Below are 20,553 nucleotides of genomic sequence, written 5' to 3' on the forward strand. Positions count from 1 at the left end.
ATTAACCTAACAAGTTTTGAGTTAATCTTGTAAACAATTCTATTAGAACTGGTAACTAATATAAACTGATGGATTATACATTCTGTCCTAATACACCTTGCTCTAGCATCAACACACAACAATTTCAATTTTTATCTCCAGTCTTCCAAAGATCTAACACTGACATAACCTTAGAAGAATCAATAGATAACTATCTTTTGATTATGACATGACCCAAAAATTTTGTATTAGTTGTCTAGAACCCGCATTTCTTGTTTAGCATATAACTGATGCTCTCATAATATTTGTAAAATTAATCACAAATATTGTTCATGCTCTTCTTGAGTCTTTGAATACCCTAAAAAATCCATAAAATTATATTAAATCAACCCAAGTATGGTTGAATAACTTGATTCATTATATCCATGAAAATGTAAGGTGCATTGGTAACCCCAATTGATAACACCAGAACTTATAGAAATCTTATTGTGTACTTAATTCTGTCTTTAGGATGTGTAATTCTCAAATCTTAATTAGTGATAATTTAACTGCAAATCAATCTACAAAAATTTTGGGATTTTACCAATTAATCAAATAATCCACCAATCCCTGGAAGTCGATACCAATTCTTAATGCAACGTGATTCAACTTCCAGTGAGTAATGCATAGCCTCAAGGTCCCATTATGTTTCTTAGTGAATAACACAGGTGCAACCTATGATGATATACTAAGTCGGACAAATCCCTTGTCAAGAAAATCTTCTAGTTGCACCCTAGGTTGCCTTAGTTCAGTTAATGTCATTCCATGTGAAGCAGTTGACATAGGCTTTGTTCCTAGCGCCAAATCAATATTAAATTCAATCTCCTTTTGGAGGTAACCCTAATAAATCATCTGGAAAGAATATCTAAAAATTCATCACCTATGAGTAAAAAAGTTTGAAATTCGTTAACTCGTATATTTCTTTCATTGTTGTTACAATCCCATACATGTGCCTAAATTCTATCCTTTCACAAGCACTCAAGATGTCAAATATGAGAGCTTGTTAGTTAGAAAGAAAACCCTCACTCCATTTGGATCTTTGAGTACTATTTTCTTTTAAAAACAATCAATTAGGTGTATGATCAATAGATAACCACCAATGGTTAGCCTCATCTTTAAATAGAGAAATTGCAGTTATGACTCATACTCATCAAGGACCATACCTGCCGGGACATCTCAGACTAGGATGTGTAATCATTAGCCTGTCAGATCAAGTGTGTAAAAGGCACTTCAAACTCTCATCATAACTTGTAATTCGTTTGAGTAAAAATTATATGAGCTTCTAAACATTCCCTAGAATTCTAATCACCCAATTCCTTTTCTGTGCCAAACTAATGTACATGCTTACACTTTTAAATCAGGGTAAAGTATCATTTTTCTACCAATTTGGTTTCTAGTTTATTTTTTCTTGGTTTAAATGGTTTTTAAGACCCAAACTCTAACCTATGTTGGCAAATGTTGAATATCAAAACATAGTTGGAAAATATCCTCAATGAAAAACACAAATTGTAATTATGGCAAATCTAAGTTCTGATATATTGACATCAAATCAACCATGATCTTGCTCTAGTGACTGGACAAATATACAATAACTACATATTTGGGTTTTTTGGTATAAAATACAATACAAATGAAGGTGTTTAGTCATATATGATTAGTGATTGGGACATTGTTTGGTGGCATAAATGTTGCGTGAAATGGACCAGGAAGGAAAGGGTGATATTTACTTGTGCTAGGGAGTTGCTAATGGTAGAAGGATTAGATTCTGAATATGACTTCAAAAGCCACAATCAACTGCAGATAACCACAGAAGATTTCACATTAAGTTGTATACGAATCAAATCCCAACCGAGTCAATGCCTAAGCGGTTAAATTGGTATCCCATTGCCAAGTAGGATTCACATAGGATAGAGCGAAAAGATAAAGCTCTAGGCCCTAGCATGAACAATTTCCTTCTGGATAGTAGATTGCTAAAGGCCCAAGTATCATTATGATTTTTTTCTTCTGAGTAAGTTGTTAAAGATGATTTTTTTAGGTGTTACTTGGTTCACGGGATCCTTTGGAATACTAGGCAATGTGATGCTCGTGACATCTTATTCTCATGTTTGCTTTCAGATTATGGTGATAACATCACTTCCCAAGTAATAAAGAATTTCCATGAAATATAGGAGTCCAATTGTTACCCACTTAGTATCTTACATTTTTATGTGCATATTAATTTTGGGATTAAATTGTCCCCACTATTTTGTCTGACTTATGGAAATATGGAAATATGTAGTCGATGCACATTCTCATTGACCCATCTTTTTTTTTCATAACCAATACCGACACTCCCCAAGATGACACATTGGGCTTGATAGACCCCTTATCTAATCATTCTTGTAACCGTTCCTTTAACTCTTTTAGTTCTGTCGATACCATTCTATACATCGCTTTAGAAATCGGCGTTGTTTTCGGAGCTAGGTTAATAGCAAACTCTACCTTATGATTAGGAGGTAGTCTCGAAAAATCCTCAGGGAATACATTAAGAAAATCTCTCACTACCGGGATATCCTCTAATCTCAACTCCCTTTCTGATACTTACTTCACGCGGGCCAAATATCTCTAACAACCCTCCAGCAAAAACCTCCTCGCCTGAATGGCAGATAACAATTGTGGTGGGATGCGCACACATGACCCTACCAATCTGTACTCTTGTCCTCCTAGAGGTCTGAACACTACCTCTTTTTGATAATAGTCTATACTAGCATAGTTAGCAGCTAGGCAATCCATCCCCAAAATTACTTTGAACCTATGCATATCTAAAATTACCAAATTAAATGGTAAAGACCTCTCTTGAATACAAATTGGACAGTTTCTGAGTACTTTTCTACACAACACTACAACCCCAGTCAGTGTAGAAACTGACAAACTAATGTCTAACTATTGAGTTTCTATCCCACAAAATTTAACAAATTCCCAGGTGATAAAAAAGGAGTTGTGTAGTGACCCAAAGAATAATAGTATTTAACTGATAAACAGGGAGAGAAATGGAAACAGTAATAGAAGGAGGTAGTCGAAGCGTTCATCGATGACGTTGCATTTGAATATAATAGCCCAGGGGATTTTCTCATGGCCTCATCGACGAACACAGAGGATTCATCGACGAGGGTACAAGAGGGTCTCGTCGACGAGGGCAAGTTTTGTCGATGAGAAGATGCCGAGAGAGGATTTTTGGAAGTCTAAAATTCGTCGACGAGGGTGCAAGTTCATCGACGAATTTTCTACAGGACTCGTCGACGAGGTGACATGGCTCATTGACGAATCCCACTGTATAAATAGCCCTGAAATGATTTTAATTGTAGAAATTCGCCGCACTCTCTCTCTCTCTCTCTCTCTCTCTCTCTCTCTCTCTTTCTCTCTCTCTCTCTCTCTCTCTCTCTCTCTCTCTCCTTTCCTCTATGGTTCCTCCCTTTTCTTTCTTCTATTTCGACCCTGTCAGTCTCTAGATTGATGATCTAAGGCCACCACAACGCTCCTGACGGAGTTCTCTTCAAGTATGCTAGGGCGAATCATCGATGGGATTGAGTCGAATTTCTCCCCAGAATCAGGGTAAGGTCTTTTATTCAGTTTTTGACCTTCTGCCAGTTGTAGGAAATGATGTAGGCTAAGAAATATTGACATTCTATTCTGGAAAATGTGATTTTTAGGGTGTGAAATAGGAAGCCCTGCAGGTGAAGGATCAGTATACGATAGGGGCTTTTCGACAGTTTGGTAAGGGAAATATGCTATGCTAGGTAGTTCTAAAATAATTTCCAGTATGAAATGTATATTTTTTCCAGGTTATTATTCACAGCAGGATTTTATACAGTTTATTAATTATGAATATTATGTATTAAATTATTGTGTGGCTTGAGTATAAATATAGTATAAAAGCATGTTTTACATTATTTTCAGGGTGTGTTTTACAGAATATACAACCAGTGGATATGTTTTATAGTAATTACAAAATACCATGATTATATAGTTTTTAGTACCATGATTATACAGTTTTCAGTTCCATAACTTACAGATTACAGTTCAGTTCAAAAATACAGTTGACACAGTTACAATTTATTTTAGTGTCATGGTTAAGACAGTTATTTCAGAATCATGGTAAATCAGATAGTTGTATATAGAAATATATTATATAGTATCAAACCTTGTTGGACCATACAGCAGAGCCTGGTACCGTAGCTACAGATATTCAGTTTAGAGTGCAACCACCTATTCAGATAATACATGGTAGTAAGTTGATTGTGCCTAGACGTGGACAAGCTCCCCATCAGATATGGGTTGAGGAGTGGCTGATCTGACTGAGGGAGTATAATGGTTTACCATAGTCGGCCAGCCAGGGTAGATCTCGTCTATGAGCCACACAACCTTGTCATGAGGGGTTAAATCATGACATATAGTTATCCACAAGGAAGTTTTTAGTTATTATTATGTATATACAGATTTATAGAGACAGAGAATATACTTATGTACATTAGAAGTATTTTGAATAGCAACCTAAAATACAGATATGTTAAGCAACATGGAAATGGCAGTGTTTTCTATTATTTGTACTGTATTTACAGATCCATTTATACATGAATATATAGAAACAGATTTTCATAGTATTGTAACTCATTTGCTACACACTAGAAATAGCATATTTCTTCTTACTGAGCGTTTGACTCATCCCATTACTTTAACATTTTTCAAGTGATCCAAGTAGGCGAGCAGACCAAGCTTGCAGATAAAGGGGCCTCAGTATTGCCCTGAAAGTAGAGTGAGTATTTTTGGGAGTATTTTTGTATAACCCTAGCCAGTTGAGGGTATTTTGGGGAAATAGTCATATATGTATATTTTTGGAACCATTTTAGCACTCTGGTATTGTATGTAAATACATATGGTTATGTTTATTTGGTTTCTGCTTCTCGCTGCTTAGGTTGATGGTTGGGTTTAATTCAGTGTGGTATCAGAGCATTATAAATGTTATAGTATATAAAAAAAAACCCAAGTTAAAGACCAGGTCGTTACAAGTTGTCCTTGAATCAAACAAGGCAGTAGCTTTATATGGCAACATTGAAACAGTATCTGTCATGACATTTCCTGCCACCTCAGCATCTCCTGGTGTCAAAGCGTAGACCCGTGCTGGGCGGTATTCCTCTGTTGACCGCCTCGAGGTGCCTAGTGATCTCCTCTATATGGTCTAAGAGCAGATGCAATAACTAGCAGTGCTCAGCAATCTCTCGCCATGTGGATAGGCCGATGGCATCAGTAACATATGACCTCTCTGACCCGACACTATCTTGGGTGTCTCTTATAGCATCTAGAATAAGGAGGGGGCATTGTATGCCTTGTACTACTCGGTCTCCAATCCTTTGTCTCTAACCACCTCTGCTATCCTGCCTCTTCCAAGGCCCACGGTTGGGCCTTGCCTGAAAATTTGGAGGCGCAAGCCTCTTACTCTGACTCTATGCCACAGTGCCTCTTTGTAGATCACCCTCAATCACTGTAACTCTATCAACTATCTCTCAAAATTTTTTGGCTCAGAAGCCTACAAGTTGCTCATATAATCCCTAGCTCAGGCCCTCCTTAAACTTCCTCACATTCTGTTCCTCATCTGGCAGTAGGTATGGAGCAAAGTGGGATAGCTTGATAAATCTGGTGGCATACTGTTGTACCGTCATATGTCCCTATGTCAAACTTAAATATCTGCTGTTTTTGCACTCCTATTAGTAGCAGGAAAGTACCACTCAAAAAACATCTCCCTGAAACAACTCCATATCATCACTTTAGGTTCATGCCTCTGTTCTTCTAACATTCTTGCCGATCTCCACCGGTGTTTAGCCTCTCATGTCAATTTAGAAATAGCAAATAGGATCCTCTACTCGTTAGTATATAGGAGGACTGCCAACGTTTCCTCAATCTCTTGGATCCAATCCTCAGCCTTGAATAGGTCAGCCCCTTTGAAAAAAGGTGAGGGGTTCATACCCGTGAACTGCTCAATCAAGTAGCTCCGCTCCCCTGAATTCTTGGCCATATCTATCATCACTTGCCGGTGATGCTACATAACACTGCATCAGGATCTCTGCCACCCACCTTAGAAGGCCCTACCTCATCGCCTCTTACTTTCGTATTACTATTCCAAGGGTCCATCCCTGAAAAAGGAATAAAATAGTCTTTAGAACCCTATCATCATAACACAACCTATAAACACATCCGACTATAACCCATAAAATAGTCCTCTATAACCATTCATCTTAATATCCTCAATCTCAATTTAATATAAAGTCTTACCACTCAGAAATAAGAACTGACGATAGTTTACTATTGTTTTCTTGAAGACGTCACCTTAGGAAAATCACAGAAACAACCACGGAACTCCTGCCTCCAGGTTGAAAGATAGAACCCTAAACTCCAATCCCATCCTCTTAACAATAACTAACTCATATCTCAATCTACCCACCTCCTACTCTCATCAAAATCTATTCCTATACTCTAGTATTGTATTCCACTATTTACTAAATTCTACAGAACCTAGCAACCTAGGCACTGATACCAAACTGTGACGCCGCGATTTTCATACCATTTTTTCAATAAAAAATAAATATTAATCAATAATCGGTCACGTCAAAACTATGATACCATTTAAACATAACCCGACCCAAAGTGGGATACCAAGTAATCAGTCAAACTTATATAAATAACCCTATCAGTGGAAGTCAATATATACAAATCATCCAGAATACAATTAACTAGAGTACTAAATATCCATAAACATATACATATCTAACACATACCCAAAAATCAATCAAAACTCTAAGGGAATCATCCATCCCTAGCTCAAAACACTTGTCCTGTCTATCAGAGTACTAGCTCCCCTCTATCTCGGAGCTCTATCTCCTAGTCTTTCACGATTCCCTAAAATATTTAGATATTTAGGTGAGACATATCTTAGTAAAACGGAATGAATTATTTACAGTGTGTGGCAATATGAGTTTCATTATATCATAATATATTCGTTTTAGTGATAATACCATTTTAGAAAATAAATATACCAATTATACTCATAATCATATAGATATAAAACACAAACTTTTAAAAGCTTTATTTCAAATTTTAAAACTCATTTACATGCAACCCATGTTTATCAGCGAAAGTTTCCGAGGATAGGGGAGGTTACACGTTCATACATGTAGCTCCCCTCTGCTCTGATATCATTTGTAACCTTGCCTGATTAACTCTGATACGGCTACAACTGATACTTATTAGGGCACTCACCTTACTCAGTAAGCCCTCTAGTGAAGAGTTTTACTTCACCCTAATTATTTATGTTATTAAACTCACACTCTTTCATTTCTCATTTCCATTTCACATCTAACTCATGAGTGTCCTCGGTAACCAATCCATGTACGGTCTGTAACTTATAGGTTCCCTGAGGATATTCTCCACACCATGCTTCCCCGCATGGTTGAGGTTGTGCAGCTTGAAGGCTGGATCTAAATCGTGATTAGCCTATTTAATTAGATTAAAATACGAACCATATGTTAGTCTGTAGTACGATTGGCCTACCACAACCCTTGTCCGGACCTAGGGGGCAAAACTACCATTCTCACAGGCTCAATCGACTGTCAACACCACACTCACCATGAGACCGTGTGGTTGCAAACACCTCACTAGCAACGGTACCGTGCTTTCAACAATACATCAATCGATCAGGGTTCTTATTTTCAAATTTCAATATTTCACATTTCATATTCACATTTCAGTATTCACATTGCAGTATTCATATTACAGTATTCACATTTCAGCGTTCACATTTCAGGATTCACATTACAGTATTCACATTGCAATATTCACATTTCCATATTCATATTTCAATATTCACATTTCAAAATTCTCCTTTCAGTATTCTCATTCCAATATTCACATTTTCAGTATTCATATCTCATCTCATAATAATATATATCACATTTCAATATTCTCATCATTTTTCAATAACATATACCATCATTTCATATTTTCTTATATATATATATATATATATATATATATATAGATATGTATGTATACCATATTCCATCATTTTTTGGTAAACATATCTATGTTTCACATTCCATTATTTCTTAGAAAATATTCATCAATATTTATCACTTTTCATCATTTCCCAAATTTCAAATCCCAAAACATCACAACTCGGTATAAATCATATGCCATACAATTTTATCTGTTATTCGTAACATAATGATTTCAGGCAAATATCATAGTTTCATTTTCACATATTTCCTCAACCAATAATTTCAAAAATAACTACAATAATTTATTCCTCTTACATGGCTTACTGAGATCTCACTAAAATACCTAAATTCTATACCTGCGGCGTTTGACGCTCAAAACCCTAAAATTCACATTTTTCCCAGATTAATCAACTCAAAATCCCAGAATAATAATTATTTTAATATTTTCTAGGCCCACATACTCACAATAGCTAATTAAACTTTAACAATAATTAACGGATATACTTCCACTATCCTACTCAACCAGGTTGGCAATAAATGCTTGTGGATCATTCTTTACCAACTCCACACCAAGTCTCTCTACATCTATTAGAATCAGGTGTTGAATCTCCATAATGCCAGTATAGGTGGCACTGATTTCTTGCTCATAGCATCTACTACCACATTCTCTTTCTCCGAGTGGTAATTGATAATGCAGTCATTGTCTTTAATAAGCTCTAGCCACCTTCTTTGCCTCATATTTAGCTCTTTCTAGGTAAAGAAATATTTCAGGCTCTGATCCATGAAGGTTTCGCACTTCCCACCATATAGATAATGCCTCTAGATCTTAAGGGCGTACACCACTGTAGCTAATTCCAAGTCATGGACAGGGTAGTTTTTCTCGTATTCTTTAAGTTATCTAGAAGCATACACGATAACTTTGCTGTGATGCATCAATACACATCCAAGACCCTTTAACGACGCATCACTATATATCGCGAACCCATACTTTCTTGATGGAATAGCTAGTACTGGAGCTTAAACTACCCGACGCTTTAATTCCTGAAAACTCTGCTCACAATCATCGGTCCAAGCAAACTTCACATTCTTCCTCATAAGTCGTGTTAATGGACCCAACAACTTGGAGAAACCATCCATGAAGCGTTAGTAATAGCCTTCCAATCGCAGAAAACTTCTAACCTCTTGGACATTTCCTGGCCTTTCCCAACTCACCACTGTCTCTATCTTACCCGGATCAACTGATACGCCTACTTCAGAGATCACATAACCGAGAAAAGAAACCTACTTTAACTAGAACTCACACGTCTTGAATTTTGCATAAAATTTCCTTCCTCTTAATATCTGCAATACCAGTCTCAAATGATGTTTGTGCTCTTCAAAACTTCTCGAGTAGACCAGTATATCATTAATGAACACAACCACAAAATGGTTCAAACAGTGATGGAACACCCAATTCATTAAATCCATAAATACTGCTGGTGCATTAGTCAACCCAAATGACACCACCAAGAGCTCGTAATGCCCATATCTCGTTCAAAATGTTGTTTTCAAAATATCTTCCACTCGAACTTTCACCTGATGATAACCCGACTGCAGAACAATTTTAAAGTAAACTTGGGTCCCTTGGAGCTGATCAAACAAATCATCAATCCTAGGGGGGATACTTATTCTTGAATGCCAGTTTATTTATCTCCCTATAATTGATACACAATCTCATGTTTCCATCTTTCTTTTTCATGAATAAAACTGGTGTAACCCAAGGGGACACACTAGGCCTGATGAAGCTTTTATCCATCAATTCTTGTAGTTGATCTTTCAATTCTCTCAATTCAACCGAGGCCATTCGATACGATGCTTTAGATAGTGGTGCTGAACTTGGCAACAGATCTACCATAAATTTGATCTCTCAGTTTGGTGGTACACCAGGCAATTTCTCTGGAAAGACATCTGGAAATTCTCTCACCACTGGTATATCAGTTTGTTTTAATTCCTATTTTGGAAATTCTTTTTAACCACCCCGTAGTAGTATCCTCACCTGAATAGGTAACACCAACTGTGGCGAGGCACGTAAGCGTGCACCCACAAATCGGTATTCTTGCTCACCCGGGGGTTTGAAAATCACTTCTTTTTTACGACAATCTATGTTAGCATGATGAGTTGCTAGCCAATCCATGCCCAGTATCACATCAAACCCCTGCATATCTAGAACAACAAGGATCAGTAGGTAGTATTCTCTCCCGAATACTTACTATAAAATTTCGAGGTACCTTCCTGCATCTTATGACAGATCCCATCGACGTACCCACAAACAGCTCTACCTTTAATAGTTGTGTCTCTACCCCAATTATTCTGACATACCTCACTGATATAAAGGAATGGGTGGCACTTGTATCAAACAAAACAATAAATTTATATGGTAAAGCAATAAGGGTACTTGTGACCACGTCTCTGGCTGTCTTAGCGTCACCTGGCGTTAATGCAAAAACCCTCGCCAATGCAGTGTTCCTCTGCTAACCTACGCGGGGCACCTGGTATCCACCTTGAAATGATTTAGGATTCGGTGCATAACTTGACAACATCTGACAGGACCAAGCCATATGGCTAAGCCTCCCGCAGCGATAGCAAACATTCTCCCCCGGCCGGCACTCACCTGGATGTCTCCGTCCACATTTGGGACAAGTGGTGGGAGGTTGTCCACCCTAAAATCCCCCTTCCTCTACCATCTATCTCTGACCCTCACTAGGTATACCTCCTCTCCAAGTGCCTCGATTGGACCCCACCTAAAAACTCGAAGGTGCGACCCTCTTCTTCTAGTTTGGTGTCTTAGTCTCTCTCGGTAGACTCTCCTATTCTATAATAGCTTGGTCAACTAACTCTAAGAAATCATGTATCCTCAATACTGCCACCTACCTATAAATATCTCGCCTCAGATTCCTCTCAAACATCCTAGCCTTTTTAATTTCATCCGGAACAATATAGGGGCAGAAACGCGATAGCTCGATAAATTTTGCTGTGTACTACTGGACTATCAACGATCCCTAGGACAGACTCAGAAACTCTTATACTCGAGCCTCCCTGACTGAGGCAGGGTAGTATCTATCAAAGAAAATGTCCCTGAATCGGGCCCAGGTCATCGATACTGGAATAGCCCTTGCTCCTTTAACAGTTTAGTGGTCGTCCACCATCTCTCAACCTCCCCTACTAGTCTATATGTAGCATATAAGACTCTCTTCTCATCAGTGTAGTGAAGTACTATCAAAATCTTCTTTACCTCTCACACCTAGTTCTCCACAAATGTAGGGTCAGCCGCTCCTAAAAATGTCAGCGGGTTCATCTTCAAAAATTTCTCTATCGTACACCCCTGAGCCGGTGATGGACCTCCCTGATTTTTGGAGCTTCGAGCAATCTCGACCATAACTTGCTGAGCCACACTACATAGCACGACATTAGAATCCCCGCCTCCTGGACCAAAAGGTCCAGCTCCATCATCTCCACTAGCATGAGCGCTACTTCCTCCTGGGTCCATCCTGAAAATACATAGAACATTGTTTCAGAACCCTATTTCCCATATGGATCTAATTTATTCCTTTTAACTAAAACTTCAGATTCTCTATTAACAATCCCTCCTATTCCTGACCCCAAATCAAATCCTGCAACCTAAACAAATGACTCATCAATAGTTTACTATGGCTTTCCTAGAATCGTCACTCTAGGAAAAACACAGAAACTACGATGACAATCTTGTATTCAGACCACAGAATAAAATCTCAAATCATTTTTCCTATATTCTGGTATTGTTTCCCGCTGCACTCTGGAGTCTACAGAACCTAACAACCTAGGCTCTGATACCAAAATGTAACGACTTCAAATATTAAATTATTTTTTTTTAATAAACACATATGAACTTCTCTGATACCCTACTATATAATCTTAGGCCTCAAAGGCACTAGGGTATTCTTGAATACTATAAACATACCTACGCAGTAGAAGAAATAAATCATACATCCATACACATACATACAATACCATAATTTAGTATTTCCAAACCATAGTTATATTTTACATCTCTCTCCAGTACCATCTACCCCAAAATACAACACTCTGTCCAAACTTACCCTATATATAGGGCAAACAAGTAATCACTCTATCTGTGAGCCTGGTCTGCTTGTCTAACTAGCTCACCTGAAAAATTTTAAAGTAATAAGGTGAGACGATGCTCAGTAAGTTGAAATATGCTATTACTAGTGTGTGGCAACTAAGTGCCATACCATTTTAATAACATATGAAACTATATAATTAGTAAATTCGTACAAGGTACATCATATATTTAAGCATAGCTTAAAATATAACTGTGTCATCTGATTTTATACTTTTCATTCTGATAATAATATACTATAATTATTAAATGTTGTAAAACTGTGTTTATATATAACTATGCTTTTTCTCTGAAACTCTATATGTCATGATTTGACCCCTCATGATAGGGTTGTGCAGCCCATAGGTGGGACTTAACGCTGGTTGGACCCCTAGACAAGTCACTATACTCTACACTACCTCAGTCGCCAAACTCCATCCAATCCTAGGTGTGGAACTGGACTGCTATCTCGTCAAACCAGCCCCCTTAACCCAATGAACTGGGGAGCTGCATCCACTCCGAGTAAGGTTTGACAGTACCCACAAACTATTTGAGATATGTGGTTGCACTCTATCTATATTAGTAATGGTACCGTCCTCTATAATCTGTATTTGTCTGTAATATTTCACAGGGATTTGATATTATATAAATACATATACTATAATTATCTCTGTTGTTTTCATCATGTTTCTAAAATAACCATAACATTATAATTATGTACTGTAAATACTATAATATCTGAATATCATAACTGTAGCATCTTGATGCTATATCTATATATCTGACTATATAATATGTTTGTATAATCTGAGTGTTATGGTATTAGGAAACATGATATTCTATAAATACTGTAATATATTGATCTGTATAAAAACTGTAATATATTGTTCTAAATAAAAACTATAATATACTGATCTGATAAACATTTGTGTATATCAATCTATATCTGTATATACTGTATAACATGATATGCTGGAGAAAACTGTACTATATCAAATGAATATCTACTTAGGCCACACGACATTAAAACTCTTATTCTGTAAAAACTAGATAATAAGCTGGTATACATGTATATATATAAAATCTCTGATAATATGATTAAAAAGTCCTAGCATAGCATATTTCCCTTACCTCGTTTATGAAAAGTCCCTATTGTACTCTAGCCCTACACCCGCAAGGTTCTCCACTCAACACCTTGAAAACCACATCTCTCATAACAAAATATCATTATTTTCTCGTATACTATATTTTATATAACTGTAGGAATGACAAATATTGATTAAAATGTCTTACCCTAAAATTGGGATGGAGTTCAAGTTACTCCCACCAACGATCTACTCTGGTAGACTTGCAGAAAACTTTCCCAGGAGTGTCATGGTGGCTTTAGATCGTCGATCCGGCGAAGAACGGAGCTGGGACCAAAGAGAGAAGGGGAAAGGGACGTTTTAGAGAGAGAGAAAGAAAAAGGGGATGTTTTTGCGCCATTTTCTACTAAAAAATCTGAGTTTTGGCTATTTATAACCCCGGATTCGTTGACGAGACACATCATCTTGTCAACAAGTCCCTAAAGAAGTTCGTTGATGAACCTTCACCCCTCATCGACGAATTTCAGACTGCCTTAACCTCCTCTCGGTCTCTTCTCATTGACAAGACATGTCTTCGTTGACGAGACCCTCATAAGTTATCGTTGACGAATTCCCTATGTTCGTCGACGAGACTGTTTAATTCTCTGGGTTATTACATAATGTGTATCTTTCACAAAACATGGGGTTGGAGTAAAGAAAACATAATATCCATAATCACATAGTTGACTAATTGAAATCAAATTCAATAAAAGTTGAGGAATATAATAAACATTAGAAAGACACAAACAAGATAAAATGATGAATCCAGTACCTACCAATGGCATTGGTGCACCATTGGCAGCTAAAACAAATGAAGGTGTCTAGGTAGAAGATATTGATGTAAATAGAGAGATGTTATTTGATATATGATGTGTAGCACTTGAATCAAATACCCAAGTGGACAGAGGTATACCTAAAGTGGATAAGGAGGACAATCTTGTGAGAGATATACCTGAAGTGGATAAGAAGGACAAACCTATAGAGGGAGAAACAAATAAAACATTAGGCTTTGAGGTAGAAAGAAGCTTCTGCAACTACTCTGTAATAATAGATTGTGTATGTACGGTGGGAGGTGCCTCTTCTGATGATGCAGTGGTTGCAGTGTGATAATGTCTAGGCTTTGAAGTCTGTTGTTGTCCCTTACTTTATAATGGACATTGAGCTTTCCAATGACCCTCCTGCTTGCAACAACTACACTTATGAATGGAAACTTTTTATGTCGATTTTGATGAGACAGCCAAAACAGTTTGAGTAGAAACTAGGAGAAGACCTTTACCCATATGGACTTGAGACACACTTCCTCTGCCATTAGTTCACTAACAACCAAATCAACAACCATCTTCAAATGCAAAGAACACTCAATTGCTCAATTTCCCAGAAAGCAAAACAATCAGTAAATTCAGAAATAAAATAGTACTACAAACACTTTATATTTTTCCAGATTATTTGACTCTCATAAATTAAACGCAAAAATTCCAAAAGTGACGAGTGAGGTGTCGTAAATCCATTTCAAAAGCTGACCAAGTAAGAAATCTGCCATGGATATTTAAAAAAAAAATAGAACCACTCTCCATCACATCATATACCTTTCCAACTCTTCACAAAGACATGTCACACTCATATATGAATGCGCTCCTCTGTCTCTCTTTCTACGGGCCTCCTCTACAATCTCACAGAAATGCCTTTTCTGATGAACAGCACGGATCCGTCACATCACCTACCTTTCCAACTCTCCACAAAACATGTCGCACTTATATATGAATGCGCTCCTCTGCCTCTTTTTCTACGGGCTTCGTTTACAATCTCACAGACACACCTCTTCTAATGAACAACATGCGAACGATGACATAATGGCGACGGGAATGATAGGAGAACAACACGGGAACGACAAAGGTCAATTACTTCGCCATCAGCAGTGGTCGTAGCATGATAACAGTGGAACATAAATTGTAGACCAAAAATTATAGACCAACCGAAAATTTTAGGGAAACTCCAATGGACTCACCTAATCACACTACTCTAAAAATCAGTGGCGATCACGTAAGAACCAACACATAAGTGATGACGATCATCGGTAACCAAGAGACCTGTGATAGTGGCGGCAGCCTAATGCAAAACTTAGTGTTTAGCTGCCTCTAATACCATGATAACATTCATGAAGCAATGCAAAAAGAGAAAGAGAGAGAGAGAGAGAGAGAGAGAGAGAGAGAGAGAGAGAGAGAGGGGGGGGGAGATTGAATTGCGAAGTGAGAGTTGCTACACACAGGCCAACCAAAACTCAGTGTTTAGCCGGCTCTAATACCATGATAACATTCATGAACCAATGCAGAGAGAGAGAGAGAGAGAGAGAGAGAGAGAGAGAGAGAGAGAGAGATTCAATTGCAAAGTGAGAGTTGTTGCACACAAGCCAGCCAAAATTACATCATTGAAGACAATTAGACCTAATTAATAAACCAAACTCTAATAATGATACAAAGACTAAAGTGCCCCTACTTATATTTGTATATCTAACAACTTACAACTATAAAAATGACCATTGATATGCGTGGCTCCAAAGCACAAAGTTGGTGGTCGATGTTACTACCATTATGATGATGACAACATTATGAGATGGTAGAGATGCAAATCATTAAGACCTATGATTTCTTGTTCTTTAAAGCTAGTGTGTGTGTGTGAGAGAGAGCGCGCGCGCGAGAGAGAGAGAGAGAGAGAGAGAGAGAGAGAGAGAGAGAGTCACATAAGATATGCATGAAAGAAATAGGATTGGGAGGATACTTTGGGGGGGGGGGGGGGGAGCAAAGTATTGTATAGGAATTGTATAGGAATGAGAAGATAAACATACTCATACGAGGTGAAAGGACCCATTTGACAAGATGATGGGGTAAATGTAACAAATAATAAATGTTAAGGTGTTCAGGGAATCAAAGAGGAAGGGAATTTTGAAAAGTCGATAATTGAACAAACAATGGGTGAAGATGGAAGGGTTAAATGTTAAATTTTGGGGTTTAGGATACATGTGACAATTTAATTTTCATGAATATAGAATGAAGGGTAAAACTATCATTATGTTTTTTGTCATCATAATAATTACCAAATTTTTATCATTAATCTCTTAATATTAGGTTAATGTGATACTTTTTTTTTTTAACATAAATATAAAATTAGGTTTACATATTTTATTATTTTTGGGAATTATCAAAACTTTCCTTACTATAAGTGATCCAAAAATTATAAATGAATAAACCGGTGAGCTGTCCATTCCCTTTACGGTTCGTCATTCAAACTCACAAAGCCAAAACGGCAAAAATCAAAGGAGAGAGAAACGCATAAAAAGAGAACACAAAACAACTTGTGGAAATAAAGAGAGGCACCGTCTCTTATCCTATCCATTTACTATATTTCTCTCGTCACCTCAAACCCTCCCTTATGCCTCTCCAGAGAAAACCAAGAAGCCATGTTAATAAACGTCTCACATTCCTCACCATCTTCTTCCTGTTCACTAATCAGATTAATCAATTCGAAGACACCCATCTCAGAATTCCCTTTAAAACACAAATCCCACCTCCCAAAATCTGTATCTTCTTCTGTTTGCTGTTCATTTTGTGCATCAAATCTGAAATTGCCTTTCAAGAACCAGTTTTCCCATCTGAAGAGTGGGTATCCACGTAGGAAGAGGGGAACTTTCAGGACATGGGCTATTGCTGGATTTGATTTTGGAAACTTTGAGAGCGCTCAATCTGTTTTCGAGGCAGCTGGAGTTTTAACAGCCATCATCATTGTTCACGAGAGTGGTCACTTCTTTGCCGCTTATCTTCAAGGTATACATGTAAGCAAATTTGCTGTTGGTTTTGGTCCTGTTTTAGCTAAATTTAATGCAAATAATGTAGAGTATTCCATTAGAGCTTTTCCACTTGGGGGTTTTGTGGGTTTTCCTGATAATGATCCTGATAGTGATATTCCGGCGGATGATGAAAATTTGCTCAAGAATAGACCAATATTGGACAGGGTCCTTGTAATTTCTGCTGGGGTTGTTGCCAATATAATCTTTGCCTATGTGATTATACTAGCGCAAGTTTTCTCAGTTGGTCTGCCTATACAAGAGGCTTTTCATGGTGTACTTGTGCCTGAGGTTCGAGCCTTATCTGCTGCTTCCCGTGATGGGTTGCTTCCTGGTGATGTAATTATGGGTATTAATGGTATTGAATTGTCAAAATCTGGCCCAAGTTTGGTTTCCCAGGTTGTTGATGTGATTAAGAAAAATCCAAGAAAAAATGTGTTGCTGAAGGTGGAGAGGGGGAAAGAGGATTTTGAAATTGGTGTTACCCCAGATGAAAATATGGATGGAACAGGTAGGATTGGAGTACAATTATCCCCAAATGTGAAGATTTCAAGGGTTAGACCCAGGGATATACTTGAAGCTTTGAATTATGCAGGGCGGGAATTCTGGGGTCTCTCATCCAATGTCTTGGATGGTTTGAAGCAGACTTTCGTTAACTTCTCGCAGTCAGCCAGCAAGGTCTCGGGTCCAGTTGCTATTATTGCTGTTGGTGCAGAAGTTGCAAGATCAAATATTGATGGGCTTTACCAATTTGCCGCTGTTCTAAATCTTAACCTTGCAGTGATTAACCTTCTCCCATTACCTGCTTTGGATGGAGGTTCCTTGGCCTTGATCCTCTTAGAAGCAGCTAGGGGTGGAAGGAAGCTCCCTCTAGAATTGGAGCAACGTATCATGTCGTCGGGGATTATGCTTGTTATACTTCTTGGTTTATTCCTCATTATACGGGACACACTGAACCTTGATTTTATCAAAGAAATGTTGTGACACTTACATGGTCTTTGAACTCAAGAAATGATTTAAGCTGGAAAAAAATTGTGACATCTGCCAGTTCTGATTGCTGGCAAAATCTCTGAAGGGAGTTTGCGGTCAATGCTAGCCTCTTGTTGGTTCTTCTGTGGCACAGCCAGGTAGTTTATGGCTTACCATCTTCTCAATTTGTTTTGTTTTATCATATGTCAATCTTCTTCATTGGCTTGTAAATCCTATTTCTCATTACACTGGTGATGCTGGCTTGGGTTCGTAACTCCATAATTGGGTTTTTTCTCTCTGTTAATTCATGCAGATATGTGTAAGATTAGAATTCATTTTAATCATTAAATAATTGAGAATGCTTGGATGTTTTAGTTTGAACTCTCTTACCATAGTCTGTCTTGCTGGCTGCAGAAAAGAGGAATTCAGAGTAAACAGATATCTTCTCTGGGTGCTTTAAACTATGAAAAATAATATATTGCATAATTATTGGTTCTTTCCAATATTAATAAATTGGCAAGGCAGTTTTCATTTTATCATCCATGATGACCACTTACCTGCGTCAAGGTCTAATATTTCTGCTTGGCTGTATGGTCTTGTCTTTTGAGAGTTTTTCCGCCTAATGGTTAATATTCTACTTCCTACTAAAATTTCTTGCTTATTAGAGTATTTAATTGTGTCTATGGCATCCAAGACTTATAATTCCAAGTTTACATTCATTAATATTTTGGATTCATCAAGGATTAAGACTTCCACATGGTTTGGAACTTCTTGATCGCATACTACTATGAAACCAGTGTAAGTTTATTTTGTAAATTTTCTCTTCCTGCTCTGTTTTCAGAATCATTGGTCTATGGATTTTACCACAATGATGTTGTTTAGAATGTTTTCATATTCTTTAAGTACCTATAATGCTGATCAGGACATGAAACGTAACATTGGGAAAGGATAATTCAAAAGACTAACTAAACAACCTTGCATTCTAATTGAACACAATGTCACTCTTAGCATTGTTTTATGGACATTACAACAATTGAAATGTGTCATAATATAATATTTAGTGAACCTGTCAGCCCAGAATTCTGACCAGGACCTGAAACATAGCCTTGGGAAAGGCTTGACGTGGACAATCAAACAACTTTGCATTCTAATGCAAGGAAAGTGTTCTTTTTCTATGACATTCTGCTAGACAGTGCGTACCTTACAGGTCATTTTCCTTTTGGAAGCCCATGGGGTCCTGAATCAAGGATGGAAGCAGGCTGGGAGTAAATTTGTCAAGCTCTTCAATACTGTCAACAGCATTATGTGAATGAAATAAAATGACTCCCTAGACTACCCATCTAACAAAAGAACTGGTTGATATGTCATTCAGAAGGTTTGATTCATGATAATACCTCTAAGTGATGATGTTTATGATGTTTAACACAATTTGATGTCTTTGAAACTTACTGTGCATTTACGTGTTGTTTTAGCTATGTAAGAAGAGGATAAACATTTGGTTTATGCTCTTTGTATAAGCAATGTGTCATGTTTCTTCACTTAATTATCAATGTAGGGAAATCCCCTTTTTATATGTACACATAGATGGATTAAGGGTTGCATAGGACACGATACTCACCTATTCAACCACCTCCTAGAAGGTGTGGGAGAAATATCTTTTTGTGGAATAGTTCATTTTATTTTTGTTTTAAAAAGTTAGTATGAAAGTTTTTCTACTTCTTCCTCCCTGCCTCTTTTAATATGTGAATATTGTTTAGCCTAATATTCTTACCAAATGTTGATGCAAAAATTGGCCGGGATTGGACTCTGGTCTTTGCACCAGCAGTCATCCAATGTCCATCCGCTGTTTTTGCAACCACCGATAGCCTCCAAGAATCTTCTCTTGCAGTAGGAAAATGCTGACCTTCCTTCTCCTTATACTCTCTTTTTTATAGGGTTATCCAAAGGAATTTGATGCTCACTTCATTATGGGAGTTACTCTTGTTATTATGAGGATTTTACTCCTCCATAATGGATTATGGGAGGTTAGTATTGTCGTTATGAGGAGGTTATTCCTTGAGAATAGGTTAGGGAGGTTGTTCTTGTCATTATGGGTATGGCTATTTCTCCTCATTAGTCACCCCACTACCTCCCTCACATGACTCTTGGACCTAATTGGGTTTTAGCAATACTTTTACTAATTTTTATCTCATTATTAGCTTATGCCCATTTTAGATTCTTATGCAGGATCATGCCTATAAATCTATAATGTCTAGTTGGGATAAAAGCCCATTTCAAACTTACCATATTGGGCTTATGGCCATATTGGGCAAATGTCATATTGGGCTTATGCCATACCATGCTTATGTCCACATTGGGCTCATGGCCATATATTAGGTTCATGCCCATATATCGGGTTCATATCATACCGAGCTGTCATGGGCTGAGCATCTAACACCTTGT

The 20,553-nt window shown here is 37.5% G+C and overlaps 1 protein-coding gene across 1 annotated transcript; it reads left to right on the forward strand.

Annotated features, from left to right (window-relative positions):
- The first annotated feature begins 16,651 nt into the window (after positions 1 to 16,651).
- Positions 16,652 to 18,492, forward strand: LOC131148784 (probable membrane metalloprotease ARASP2, chloroplastic). The gene has a single exon (XM_058098701.1). The coding sequence runs from the start codon at positions 16,759 to 16,761 to the stop codon at positions 18,124 to 18,126; it is 1,368 nt and encodes a 455-aa protein (XP_057954684.1). The 5' UTR covers positions 16,652 to 16,758; the 3' UTR covers positions 18,127 to 18,492.
- Positions 18,493 to 20,553: the final 2,061 nt, after the last annotated feature.

The sequence above is a fragment of the Malania oleifera genome, chromosome 2 (assembly GCF_029873635.1).
Source record: "Malania oleifera isolate guangnan ecotype guangnan chromosome 2, ASM2987363v1, whole genome shotgun sequence".
NCBI classification, from domain to species: domain Eukaryota; kingdom Viridiplantae; phylum Streptophyta; class Magnoliopsida; order Santalales; family Ximeniaceae; genus Malania; species Malania oleifera.

Bases quoted from the DNA above. Each gene is read 5' to 3' on its own strand.
- LOC131148784 (XM_058098701.1), top strand. From the start codon at position 16,759: ATGTTAATAAACGTCTCACATTCCTCACCATCTTCTTCCTGTTCACTA.